This window comes from Dromiciops gliroides, chromosome 2, assembly GCF_019393635.1.
Source record: "Dromiciops gliroides isolate mDroGli1 chromosome 2, mDroGli1.pri, whole genome shotgun sequence".
In the NCBI taxonomy this organism is placed as follows: domain Eukaryota; kingdom Metazoa; phylum Chordata; class Mammalia; order Microbiotheria; family Microbiotheriidae; genus Dromiciops; species Dromiciops gliroides.
The window spans coordinates 286,466,354-286,479,817 of record NC_057862.1 but is presented as its reverse complement, the minus strand read 5'-3'; the positions used below and the strand labels follow the sequence as shown (position 1 = coordinate 286,479,817).

The 13,464-nt window shown below is 36.0% G+C and overlaps 1 protein-coding gene across 4 annotated transcripts in view; it reads left to right on the top strand.

Annotated features, from left to right (window-relative positions):
• Nucleotides 1-13,004, top strand: part of KIF3A (kinesin family member 3A) — a 57,885-nt gene extending 44,881 nt beyond the window's left edge. For all 4 annotated transcript variants that reach the window (XM_043982356.1, XM_043982358.1, XM_043982357.1 and 1 more), the window contains 4 exons: nucleotides 5,187-5,240; nucleotides 5,341-5,409; nucleotides 6,874-6,998; nucleotides 8,763-13,004. In XM_043982356.1, the coding sequence (XP_043838291.1) occupies nucleotides 5,187-5,240; nucleotides 5,341-5,409; nucleotides 6,874-6,998; nucleotides 8,763-8,811 (297 nt within the window). In that variant the 3' untranslated portion in view covers nucleotides 8,812-13,004. The remainder of the gene's footprint in view (nucleotides 1-5,186; nucleotides 5,241-5,340; nucleotides 5,410-6,873; nucleotides 6,999-8,762) is intronic.
• Nucleotides 13,005-13,464: the final 460 nt, after the last annotated feature.

The following is a 13,464-nucleotide window of genomic DNA, read 5'->3' as shown; positions in this document are numbered from 1 at the left end:
TGTGTGACCCTGGGCAAGTCACTTAACCCTCATTGCCCTGCAAAAAAAAAAGAAAGAAAGAAAAATATATATTGTAAGCATTTGGACATGTGTGTCTAAATCCTAAATGGAGAGACTAGGTTGGAAGGTGAATCTTTTACATTATAATAGTAATTAATTTGCATTTGGTGAATCTTCTGCATTATAGTAGTAATTAATTGAAGCTGTGGGAATGAAGGAGGTTGCCAAGAGAGAATGACAAGCACACGCTTGGGGGTATTTAACCTGAGATCCATAGACTCCCCCTGTGACATTTCAGAGGGTCCAGGAATTTAAATGGGAAAACATATCTTTATTTCAATGTAGTTTGTTTCCTTTGTAATTCTATAAATTTTATATGATGCATTTATGTGTTTAAAAACATTATGAGAAGGGGGCCACAGGCTTCACTGCCACCAGACTATCAAAGGGGTCTATGAAACAAAAAAGGTTGGGAACACCCACGTTAAAGAGTTACGAAAAACTAGAAAAAGAGAATTAGTGAAGGAAGAAAGGAAAGAAGGAAGGAAAGAAGCATTTCTGTGTCTACTAGGCAGCAGGTACTGTGCTAAATGCTTTAACAAATATCTCATTTTTATCTCATTTAATCTTTACAGCTGGGGGACATAGGTGCTATTATAGCTGAGGAAACTGAAGGAGTCGGCAGTTACAGTTGAATAATTTGCCCAGAGTCACACAGCTAGTAAATGTCTGAGGTCTTCCTGGCTCCAGGTCCAGCTCTCTATCTGCTTTGCCACTTAGCTACCTCTAAGAGGAAAACCAAGGGAGTGTCCAATAGGGAGGGGTTGTTTAACAGTGATGTGACAAATGCTGCAGAATAATCAAAAAAGGAATGAGAACTGAAAACAGGCCATTAAATTTAGCGGTTAGGATGAGAGTTCTTTTTTTTCTTCTTACTGTTATTTTCTTCTTTTTTTCCTCCAATTTTAAAATATTTTTATTTAAAGTTTTGAGTTCCAAATTGTATCCCTTCCTTCCTGAGCAATCAGACATGGGTTATACATACACAGTTATATAAAACATTACCATATTAGAAATTTTGTATAGGAAGACTTGAATAAAAGGAAAAAAAAGAAAGAAGGTGAAAAATAGCATGATTCATTCTGTATTCAAACAATATCAGTTCTTTCTCTGCAGGTGGATAGCATGCTTCATCACTAGGCCTTTAGGATTGTCTTGAATCATTGTATTGCTGAGAATAGCTAAGTCATTCACAGTTCTTCATCATACAATATTGTTGCTACTGTGCACAGCCTTCTCCTGGTTCTGTTCACTTCATTATACATCAGTTCATTTAAGTCTTTCCAGGTTTTTCCAAAATCATCCTGCTTGTCAGTTCTCTCTCTCTCTCTCTCTCTTTTTTTTTTTTTAGTGAGGCAATTGGAGTTAAGTGACTTACCCAGGGTCACACAGCTAGTAAGTGTCAAGTGTCTGAGGCCGGATTTGAACTCAGGTCCTCCTGACTCCAGGGCTGGTGCTCTATCCACTGCACCATGTAGCTGCCCCTGTCATTTCTTATAGCACAATAATATTCCATTAGAATCATATACCACAGCTTGTTTAGCCATTCCTGAGTTGATGGGCATCCCTTTGATGTCCAATTCTTAGCTACAACAAAAAGAGCTACTATAAATATTTTTGTCCAAATAGGTCATTTTCCCTTTTTTGGATGTCTTTGGGATACAGCCCTAGTAGTGCTATTGCTGGATCAAAGCGTATGCACAAATTGGTTGCCCTTTGGGAATAGTTCCAAATTGTTTTCCAGAATGGCTAGATTAGTTCACAACTCCACCAACAGAGCATTAGTAGGACAGGAGTTCTTAACCTGGATTTCAATATAATTCATGTCCTTTATAATCTTATGTATTTTAAGCATTTAAAAACATTATTCCAAGAAAGGATTCATAGGTTTCAATACACTGTCAAAGGAATCCATGACATAAAAAAGTTAAGAATTTCTGGCTTAGAATGTCATGAGTGAACTTTGAGAGGACAGTTTTAGTAGAGTAGTAATGGGAACAAAAGCTAGATAACAAGAGGGTCCATTTAGGGAAGAGGAATGGGGGAGTTGAAATGATTGTGATGTAAAGACTATCATCAATAAGATGTATTTTAAACATTAAAACAATTAGAATCCTAGCTAATGTTAACTACTTTTCCTGACCTATAAAAACCCATTGCAGGGGCAGCTAGGTGGCGCAGTGGATAGAGCACCGGCCCTGGAGTCAGGAGGACCTGAGTTCAAATGTGGCCTAAGACACTTAACCCTTACTAGCTGTGTGACCCTGGGCAAGTCACTTAATCCCAATTGCCTCACTAAAAAAAAAAAAAAGAAAAAAAAACTCATTGCAGAGGGGCAGCTAGGTGGCGCAGTGGATAGAGCACTGGCCCTAGATTCAGTAGGACTTGGGTTCAAATCTGGCCTCAGACCCTTGATACTTACTAGCTGTGTGACCCTGGACAAGTCACTTAACCCCAATTGCCTCACCAAAAAAAAAAAAAATAAGTGAAAAAACCCATTACAGAAATGAAAGAACTTCTATAGTATTAACTTGAAATCAGGAGCCAGTATTACATGTAATATTGATAAATTAAAGCCTTTCCAATAAGATCAAAGGTAGAGCAAGAATGTCCATTATCACCACTACTTTTTCATAAAGTACTAGAAATGCTTGCTATAGCAGTAAGGCAAAAAAAAATTGAGGGAATAAGCATAGGCAAAGAGAAAATAAAATTATTGCTTTTGTATGATAGTTTATGTAGAAAACCTTAAAGAATCAACTAAAGATCAATTGAAACAATTAAAGTTGCTGAATATAAAGTAAATCCATGTAAATCATTAGCATTTCTCTATAATACCAACAAAAAAACCAGCAGGAAGAAAGAGAAATTCCATTTAAAATAACTAAATATGTATTAAATATTTGTAACTATATGGGTACGACCACAAAAGGATCTTTAAGGAAATACAGATTCTAAATAATTGGAGAAATATTCAATGTAGGCTAAGCCAATGTATTAAATATGACAATACTATTCGACTTATTCATTCAGTGCCATTGCAATCAAACTACCATAAGGATTACTTTTTAGAGCTAAAAAAAAAAATTAACTTCATCTGATGGAGCAAAAGCATCTCAGTGGAAATAAGGGAGAAAAAAGTGGACAGGAACGAGACCTGGCAGTACCAGTTCTCAAATTACTACAAAGCAATAATTATCAAATGATTTGCTACTGGAACAGATTAGATACACAACAAAGGATCCTAGTTTTTAATAAAGCCAAGACCTGATCTCTTGGGGCAAGGACTCAACTCGCTATCATTGACAATACTGACATTGACAAACACTCTTCCCTTGTTTTCAAATCTCACATTCTGGATGTCTTATTTCTAAACTGTTCTTCTCTTGCCTTTTCACAAGTTTATCCTGACCTCTGAGGTGGATGTTGATTCAGAACATTCTGTCTTTGCCAGCCCTATATGCAGGCTCTCTTAATAATCTGATTCCTACCTCTCCAGGGATCAACTTTATGTAAATAGCTCCCAAATCCATTTCTTCATTTCTGCCTTTCAGCATTCCATTCCCATACCCTGCACTAACCATGGATTGTCCCACCAGTACCTGACACCCAACATATCTTTTACAAAAATTTGCCTTGCTTTGCTTCTCTTGACTTGGTTGTATGTATCAGTGGCATCGCCATTCTCAGTGTCATGTGTTCAAGATAACTTGGTGTAATGTTAGCAAGTCCTTTCCATTCTGCCTTTGCAGTATATCTGATCTATTCCCTCCTTTCTCTTCCTGCTGCTTCCATGCCACATAACCCCTCATTACCATTCACCTGTGCAATTGCTTTACTTCCAGTGACCTCCTGCCTCCAAATTATTGTTGGTGCCACTGCTCAGACATATCTTCTACATATAGACATCAGAGATATGGTCTTGTCACTACACTGCTCAAACCCTTCAGTGATTCCTTATTGCCTAAAAATGCCTTTTCGTGCTATTCAAGGCCCTTTGTAATCAGATGCCTCTCTACTTTGGAGCTTTATTTCACACTATTCTACCTGTTCTCTATCCCAACCAAGCTGAAATATATAGTCCCCCACCTGACCTGCATTTACTCTCTCCTCCTCTTTGCTTACACTTTGTTTTATACCTGGAATCCCCATGAGTCTCTCATTTGTAACTAATCCTTGCTTAGTTTCTGAATTCTAAGTTATCCTTTAAAGCCTAGCGTAAATGCTGCCTTTCCAGAAACTTTTCATAAAATCCCCTTGTCTTTAATCACCTTTATTCCCTGTCACATAGCTCTTGGATACACTCACCATTTCTTTTGTTGTGTAATTATTTGGATAGGTGTCTCTACTAGACTCTTAGGTCTAAAAGAGCAGGGACCCTGGTTTAGCTAAACTTTGTATCTTCTCTGCTTCCTCACAAAGGGTACTTAATGTTTGTTGAAGTGTTGATCCCTTGTCATATTTATAATCTTTCATCTTTTTTTAAAAGTTCAATTTTTAAGGAAAACATTGAAAATAAAGTATTTTGAGGGCTGTTTCTTGAACATATTCATTAAAGGTATAGATGAAATTAAATGTAAAAACAAATTTTGACATCAGTTTTTTAAAACTTTGTATTCCAACTTCTCTTCCTCCCTCCCTCCCCAACCCCCACAAGAACTCAAGCAATTCAATATAAGTTATATATGAGTAGTCATGCAAAACATCTCCACATTAGCCAGGTTGTGAAAGAAAACAGACAAAAACAAAACTATCAAAAAATTATGCTTCAATCTGTTTTCAGATACCATCAGTTCTTTCTCTATAGATTGCAATTTTCATAAGTCCTTCAGAGTTATCTTAGATCATTGCATTGCTGAAAATAACCAAGTTATTCACAGCAGATCATCTTATATTATTGCTGTTATTTTGTATACAGTACATTTCACTTTGCATCAGCTCATGTAGGACTTTCCAGGTTTTTCTTATAGCACCCTGCTCATCATTTTTTTTCTTGATAAAGTAACTAAAAAAAGAAATTATGTTTCAATCTGTATTCAAATACCATCAGATCTCTCCTTCATAAACTTTAAAAAAACTTATGTTGTTTAACATTACAAGTAGAATATTTTTACATCTTTTCAAAGGAAATGATTGAAAATTATGTTCACTGGAATGAAGACATTGGAGAATGGCAGTTAGTAAGTATACCTTTATAAGCATTAACATTAGCCTTAGAATAATGTGTTATTTTTGTTTTAGTCCCATGTTTGCTAATTAATACTTTTCTTTTTATTCAAGAAATGTGTTGCTTACACAGGAAATAATATGAGGAAGCAGACTCCAGTACCTGATAAAAAGGAGAAAGATGTAAGTTTGGTTATTTTTGCTGCTACTGCTGTTTCTTTAAGAATGTGATTTATTACATTGTTCAGATAGCCATTTGGCCATACTGCCTTTCATATAGGGATGGAGGTGCCATGGGAGCTGGTTCGGGGGGCTGGCTCATCCAAAGAATTGGCAGGCTCACAGCAAATCTTGTAAAATAGATTTATTAGGAGAGAGTCATGATCGAGACTGTTTCTCTGAATGGAAGGAGAGTTGATCTTTTATACAGTTTCAGACAAAGAAGGCTACATGCCAAGAGTAATGAGATTGCAAAAACTACCAAGGGAGGGGGAGTTCAGGAGTCAAGTGATATATATACCTTGATGACATGCAAGTATGGAACTCACATATCATCTATGTTCCTTGCAGACCTCGATATGCTTATTGGTGTTTATATGATAGAAATGTCTCTTAATATTCTGGGGTTTACATGACCCCCTGGTCTTGGCAACATCACACTCCTGAAGTGGGAAACAGAGATTGTTTTTCATTTCTGAAATCTTTGGTTTCATTATCTAAAGTTTAAGGATTGTTTTTTCACTTCTGCTAAAGTTTAAGGTCTCTAAGTTTCTTGGGGTCTCATGTTCCACCACAGAGCCCTTGTAATAAGAGTATTGTTCTGGGGGGCAGCTAGGTGGCGCAGTGGATAGAGCACTGGCCCTGGATTCAGGAGTACCTGAGTTCAAATCCGGCCTCAGACACTTAATACTTACTAGCTGTGTGACCCTGGGCAAGTCACTTAACCCCAATTGCCTTACTAAAAAAAAAACAAAAAAAAACAAACAAAAAAATAAGAGTATTGTTCGGAGGGATATTCTAATAGTTGTGGTAGGGGGAATACTCAGGGCGTGATATTTTTCATAGTCAGGGGCACAGGGACACTCAATGTGACTTAGTGACAGCTTTATTCTTCTTATCTCTTCCTGTAGATAGAGGATCATGGGACTGTTTTGGAATCTGAAATATGTCTATAATGATTTTTTTTTCATTGCTGCTTTGGTCTTAGGCCAACAGGAAAATGTTGCAGTGATACAGGGAAGGATTTGTTATATCTCTTTATTTCTAAAAAAAAAGTGTAGCACAACAGGGCTTTTTTATTTTTTACTCTCCCAGTACTTGGTGATCACTTTTTATTTACTAGGCTTTGGATAAGAATGTCAGATTGCTTGTGTAGCAGACATCTATTTGAATCGCAATTTTAGTGACTTTTATAGAGTTTGATATTTTATTCAAAAGAGTACATTTATTGAAATGTCACTGGGGCAGCTAGGTGGCGCAATGGATGGAGCACTGGCCCTGGATTCAGGAGGACCTGAGTTCAGATCCGACCTCAGACATTTGACACATTCTAGCTGTGTGACCCTGGGCAAGTCACTTAACCCTCATTGCCCCACCCCCCAAAAATGGCATTAAAATGTTCCGGTTTTTTTTGTTTTGTTTACTTAGCCCTTTGAAGTGGACCTTTCCCATGTTTATTTAGCTTATACTGAAGAAAGCCTGAGACAATCTTTGATGAAATTGGAGAGGCCACGCACTTCAAAGGGAAAATCAAGGCCCAAAACTGGAAGAAGGTAAGGATATTATTAAATCTTATAAATCTTGGGCTTGAGCTATTCTAGCTATTAAGACACACAATTTATTTTTGTTTCTGTTAATTACAATCAAGATCTTGGCTGAGACTTTAAGAATTTCATTTCAGAATTAGTTTCTAGGGCAGCTAGGTGGCGCAGTGGATAGAGCACCGGCCCTGGAGTCAGTAGGACCTGAGTTCAAATCCGGCCTCAGACACTTAACACTTACTAGCTGTGTGACCCTAGGCAAGTCACTTAACCCCAATTGCCTCACCAAAAAAAAAAAAAAAAAGAAAAGAAACATTGCCTTGGGGCAGCTAGGTGGTACAGTGGATAGAGCACTGGCCCTGAATTCAGGAGGACCTGAGTTCAAATCCGACCTCAGACACTTAACTTACTGGCTGTGTGACCCTGGGCAAGTCACTTAACCCCAATTGCCTCACCAAAAAAAAAAAAAGAAAGAAAGAAACATTGCCTTGATTTTTCTAGCCATAGCTACACTTTCAAAAGTGTATCTGATTAAAGGTCAAAGGGCAGAATTTAAAGGGAGACTCTTTGAATTTTTCTAGCCCATTTGGGTTATCCAAGACTGTTGATTGCTGAGTCACACTTTGGGTTTTTTGCAAATACCACAAAAACCTGCTCTGTCTTAGTCTCAAAATCTTTTCAGTCATGAGAACTACCTAGTCACTAATCTCTTCTGGTGAGTTGCCTCTTTTTCTAGATAAGTTGTTCAGGAGAGGTATTTTCTTTTTAAATTTTTATTTATAGCTTTTTTAAATTATGAAACATTTAATTATTTTCCAGTTACATGTACATATAGTTTTCAACATTAGTTTTTATAAGATTTCTAGTTTCAAATTTTTTTTCCTCCCTCCCCCACTCCCCAAGATAGCAAGTAATCTGATATAGGTTATATATGTGCAATAACATTAAACATATTTCTGCATTAGTCATGTTATAAGAAAAGAATCAGAGCAAAAAAAGGAAAAACCTCAAAAAAGAAAAACAACAGCACCAAAAACAAAAGAAATAGTATGGTTCAATCTGCATCCATATTCCTCAGTTCTTTTTTTTTTTTTTTTCTGGATTTGGAGAGCCTTTTCCACTATCTTGTACCATTGTATTGCTGAGAAGAATCAAGTCTATCACAGTTGATCAACACATAATGTTGATGATAATGTGTACAATGTAGGAGAGGTATTTTCTAAGAGACCACCATGAAAGCCTTCATCTCATAGACCTTTTCTCCATTTTCTCTCCTTTGATTTTTCATCTGTTTCATATTTGTGTCTCGTTGAGGTTGTATTAGCACCCACATCACCCATCAGCCAACCGGCATATAGGGAGAGCTTATTAAGAAAAGGTTGGGGCCCCATGAGTTAAGTTTTCTTTCCATTTTCTCCCCCTCCAACCCCATGTCCAAAGTGATCCTAGATTTTGTTTTGTATTTTAACATCCTGTAATGACACTATCAAGACAGGAAGTATAACCTTAATCATATTCATTCTTCAAAATATTGAAAAATTATGTTGTATCTTCATAACACTTTTCTTAAGAATTAAACTTAATATAAAACTAGTTATGTGTACATGTTGAAGAAATACTAATTTTTGCATATCTTAGTTAACTTTACTGGATGCCTCTAAGGAATAGACAAGTAGTCAACTTTATATATATATCACACACTGTGGAAATGCTTGCATTTTTTGGCGTCTTGAGAAAACATTCATTTTCTTTTTCTTGTTTTTCCCTCCAAAACAGAAAGCGTTCTGCGAAGCCTGAGACTGTCATTGATTCTTTGCTTCAGTAAACATTTACAGATCTGAAACCACAATAAAATGAGCATATGTTCTAATGGTTGGCCTAGCTATTTAGTTTACTTGAGAACATTGAGGATTTTCCTGTAATTTGATACAGCCAGAGCTATAAATAAATGCCTTACTCTGGAGTAAGAATTAGAAATGATCTTTTGTCTTCAAGTACTGTTATGCTGTATATGTTATATTAACATAACATGTTCAGACAGCATATCTAGTAGTTGTTAAGTTGTCATAATGTGCACTACTACTATTTGTTTTGTGCAGGAAAATTTGAAAGACCATATTGTACAGAATGACAGTGTTAGATGTGTATGTAAAGTCATGAGCTATTTACCCAATACCTTCATAGAGAGAGCCTGAATTTTAAGACATGAAAAAGCTAAATGTCATGTCATGCCTTGCACATAGAAACTGGCAGCTTCAAGTATCCTGTGTTGTATTGTGTTTGAATGTGGTAGCTTTCATCTATGATATGGCTTTTTCTGAACACTAAGTCTTCTTTCACTATTTAAATACTTGCTCATTACATTGGTTGTATTTGCTGTAGTTAATGTATAAAATGAAGCAGCTCATCTAAAGAAAACAGAACACACATCTTTATCATGCCCACAAATGATGTACACTGACAATGTACTCCTTCCTCCTTTCCAACCTTTCTGTACCTCCATTGTTTTACTGCTAATTTAAATTCAAATGAAACATACGTTTTTGTTTGGGCTAATAAAGGTAGCAAAGCCTGTGGATTTATATTTTTAGTGAATTGTTGCTAATTTAAGGGTGCCACATTTTTCACAACAAGTAACTAGAGTTAGAGAAATTATAGGAGATCAAATAAGTTACTAATTTAAATGGACATTTTATTGCCTACCGCTGAGATCCTATTTGAACTACGGGTAGGTGAATTGATGTTTTGACTGCATCTGAGTCTTAATTTCATTTTTTTTTTTTTGGCGGGGCAATGAGGGTTAAGTGACTTTCCCAGGGTCACACAGCTAATAAGTGTCAAGTGTCTGAGGCTGGATTTGAACTCAGGTCCTCCTGAATCCAGGGCCGGTGTTCTATCCACTGTGCCACTTAGCTGCCCCTTAATTTCATTTTAATTACTCTTTACATTTTGCCTGAAAGAATTCTCATTCTTCAGAAAACCTCACACACTTAATGAATAAACAAACTTAACAGAAATTAACTATTGACAAAAGAAGTCTATTGAGAGCTTTGCAGATTCAGTTGGTGTTGCCTTTGAGTAAAAAAACCAAACAAAAACACTCATCCTGAAGATGTTTAGAGGAGAATGACTTCTTCTCAAGCCCATTCTTCAAGCTGGAGACTTTAATTTCCCTTCTTCAAATTTCCTGTGCTTTGGAAGTATGGAGCGTACACATTTACCTCTTCTGACATAGTCATTTGAGTGATGCCATCTCCCTATTTAAAACTGGTCAGTTTTTAGTTAGGATTAAAAAAATGTACAAAGTACTTTATTAGAAACTCATTGTTCCTCTAATGGTTGGTCACCTACTTACAGAACTGATAGTTGTTTGTTTTTTGGAACATTGCACTTCTACTAACCACTAGCATTTTAATTTTTTGTGTGAATTTTTAGACTTAAAAAAAGTATTGTTAACTAAGGCTAAACCACCTTGGTTTCAAATGTCTTAAATCTTCAAAAAACGGTATTTATTAACAAGATTTCAATAAGCATTTTAGATGTTCATTTATGATTTTTTTTCTTTTTTGAAAGTAACTAAAGGTGTGAAAAATTGATGAGTTACCTCCAAGAAGGACGAGCACTGAGGTCCCTGAGTGTGATGAGTATAATGTGTGTTCTCTTTGTAGTATGTGAGATATTTTAAAATCTGTAGTACTTCCTCTTGTAGGAAATATGGCTAAAATACTGTGAAGACTTTCCTGAAAAACAGTGTCAGTAAGATTCCTTCACAGTTGACATGTTTGTCAGAGACCTTTCAGGCACTGGAGACCAAGTGGCACTGAGGAGAGAGAAGTAAATCTGGGGTCAGAGGGTGTGGGTTTAAAGCTAGGCCTGGGACTAATCACCTTTGTGATCTTGAGAAAGTTGTTGAACCTCTCTGAGCCTCAGTTTTCTCATTCCTAAATTGAAAGTTCTGGTCCCTTCCAGCACTAAATCTAAGCTCCTATGTACTCTGGGAGAAATTTCTGTGGAGAAATCTTTCTTGTCCAGTAGAAGCATAGTTAATATTTTTCTTTTCCTTTTAAGAATATATTCTTTTTGGGGCAGCTAGATGGCACAGTGGATAGAGCACCAGCCCTGGAGTCAGGAGGACCTGAGTTCAAATCCAGCCCCAGACACTTAACACTTACTAGCTGTGTGACCCTGGGCAAGTCACTTAACCCCAATTGCCTCACTAAAACAAAAAAACAAGAATATATTCTTTTTCAGCCTTTAACTCAGTGAAAAAAGTTTGCTATAATAAGGGAAGTATTTTTTATTATAATAGTATAACATATAATAGCTTACTTTATAAGGTCCTTTAAAGTTCCCAAAACCCTTCATGTACATTTTCATTTGGTCTTCAACAATCTTTTGAAGTAGGGAGTATTTGTATTATTATCCCCGTTTTACTAATTAGAAATTTAAGGCTCAGGGAAGCAGGTAGTATTTTGCCTAATGTCATCCAGAGCCAGGATTTGAATCCTAGCCTTCCTTACTGACAATACAGCATTCTTTTCATTGCACTAGAACATAGGATTACTTCCTGTGTCTTTTTCCCTTCAAAGTACAACTCAAATAAAAGAAAAACTGATATATTTTCAGTGATTAAGAAAAATTTAGGTGTATATGCTCACACTGTTTGCTGTAGATGACCATTATATTTTTGGCTTCATAAGACATCGATGTTAGATTTATTGAACTGTCAGATTTGAAGCAAGGGAGGGACTGAATTTTGGGTCATTCAATAGTTATGATAAAATTTACAAAACTATTATGCTAAAGTGAAATAAACTTATAAGGCTCACTACATTTAAAAATCCACAGGCTGAGTTTGTAGTGACTTCAGTGATAATTCCATGAAAGTGCACAACACATAGACACTCTTATTGGGGGGGGGGGCAGGGCAGTAGGGGTTAAGTGACTTGTCCAGGGTCACACGGCTAGTCAGTGTCAAGTGTCTAAGGCTAGATTTGAACTCAGGTACGCCTGAATCCAGGGCCGGTGCTTTATCCACTGTGCCACCTAGCTGCCCCTAGACACTTAAAATGAGTGGACTTATCCAATACCCAGATAAACTTGGTCCAAAATATAAATATTTAGGTTCTCAAATAAGTATTTCTTCTGTTCTCCCTTTGATTTAAAAAGTAATAAGAATTATTTATTAAAAGTAATCTTGACAACATTGATAGGGTGGAAGTTATTATAATTTGTGATTGCATAACCTTTATTATGGTATTAAAATATAGTGGCGGTCTCCATATCATACATAATTCTCCACTCAATTTAATACTAGTTAACTAAAACTCTTCAGAATATGCACACAGGATGTTGTATATTTTTCTCATAATCACAGTTGTTAGTTGGCATGTCTGTCAAAACCTGGGTGGGTGAGGGGACGGATAGTTTTTTTATTTTTTATTTCTCCAATAAAAGCATTTTGATACTTTAAAAATTAGGTGCAATTAAAGTCCTTTTAAGCCTTGAATACTTTGCTTTTATATGATTCATTTTACCTACAACACATTTTGGTTTTACTATTTCTTATGCCTTATTGTTTTCTTTTGCTTTATAATTTGTTTTTAATAATTTCTCTTTCCCCTGAAATTGTATTTTAAAGAATCTCCCTTATTTCCCTACAAGGATAGCTTAAAGAAAGATCTGGTTTCCCATTAGAACTTACTGGTGTTTGGTCAAGTTTTAATGTATGTTTATACTTTAATGTTATTTAATTATTCCTGGTTCTAAAATGCTAGAAAAGACATATCCCTTAGTGCCTTTGATGAATTTACACTGTAGTCTAAACATATTGGCAACAATGCTGTGTATGAGCCCTAAATAAACGTTGTACAGTTAGGTTCAGTTTTATTATTTCATTAATTTTGAAAGTCATATTTGTTTAATTTTTATGTAAAAATTTTATTTATGTTGTAAATACCAGTACTGTATGTATACATGCAGCATGTTCATCCTGATGAATAAAAATCTTAAGGTTAACTGATCCTTCTCAATTTTTTATGCATATTTTTCCCAAGCTTGGATATTTATAGGTATCAGATATTCTTTATGCTTAGCATATCATTTTTGGGGGGAAGGGAATAAGCATTTATCTAGTACCCATTCTGTGCCAGGCAATATGCTAAGTACTTTACAGATATCTCATTTGAACCTCTCAACAACCCTCCAAGGTAGGTGCTATTATTATCCTGATTTTACGGTTGAGGAAACTGAGGCAAACAGAGGTTAAATATTTTGCTCAGGTCACAGAGCTAGTAAGTTTCTCCGGTTGGATTTGAACTCAATATTTCCTGACTCCTCACCCAGTGTTATGCCACCTAGGTACTCCTAGACCAGTAGTAGTCTAGGAAAAGAGGCCTGGATCATTTTAAATCCAGAAGTTCTTACTGGTTGTGGAACTTCAAAAAAAAATATTGTTTAGAAAATTATATTTTAAATA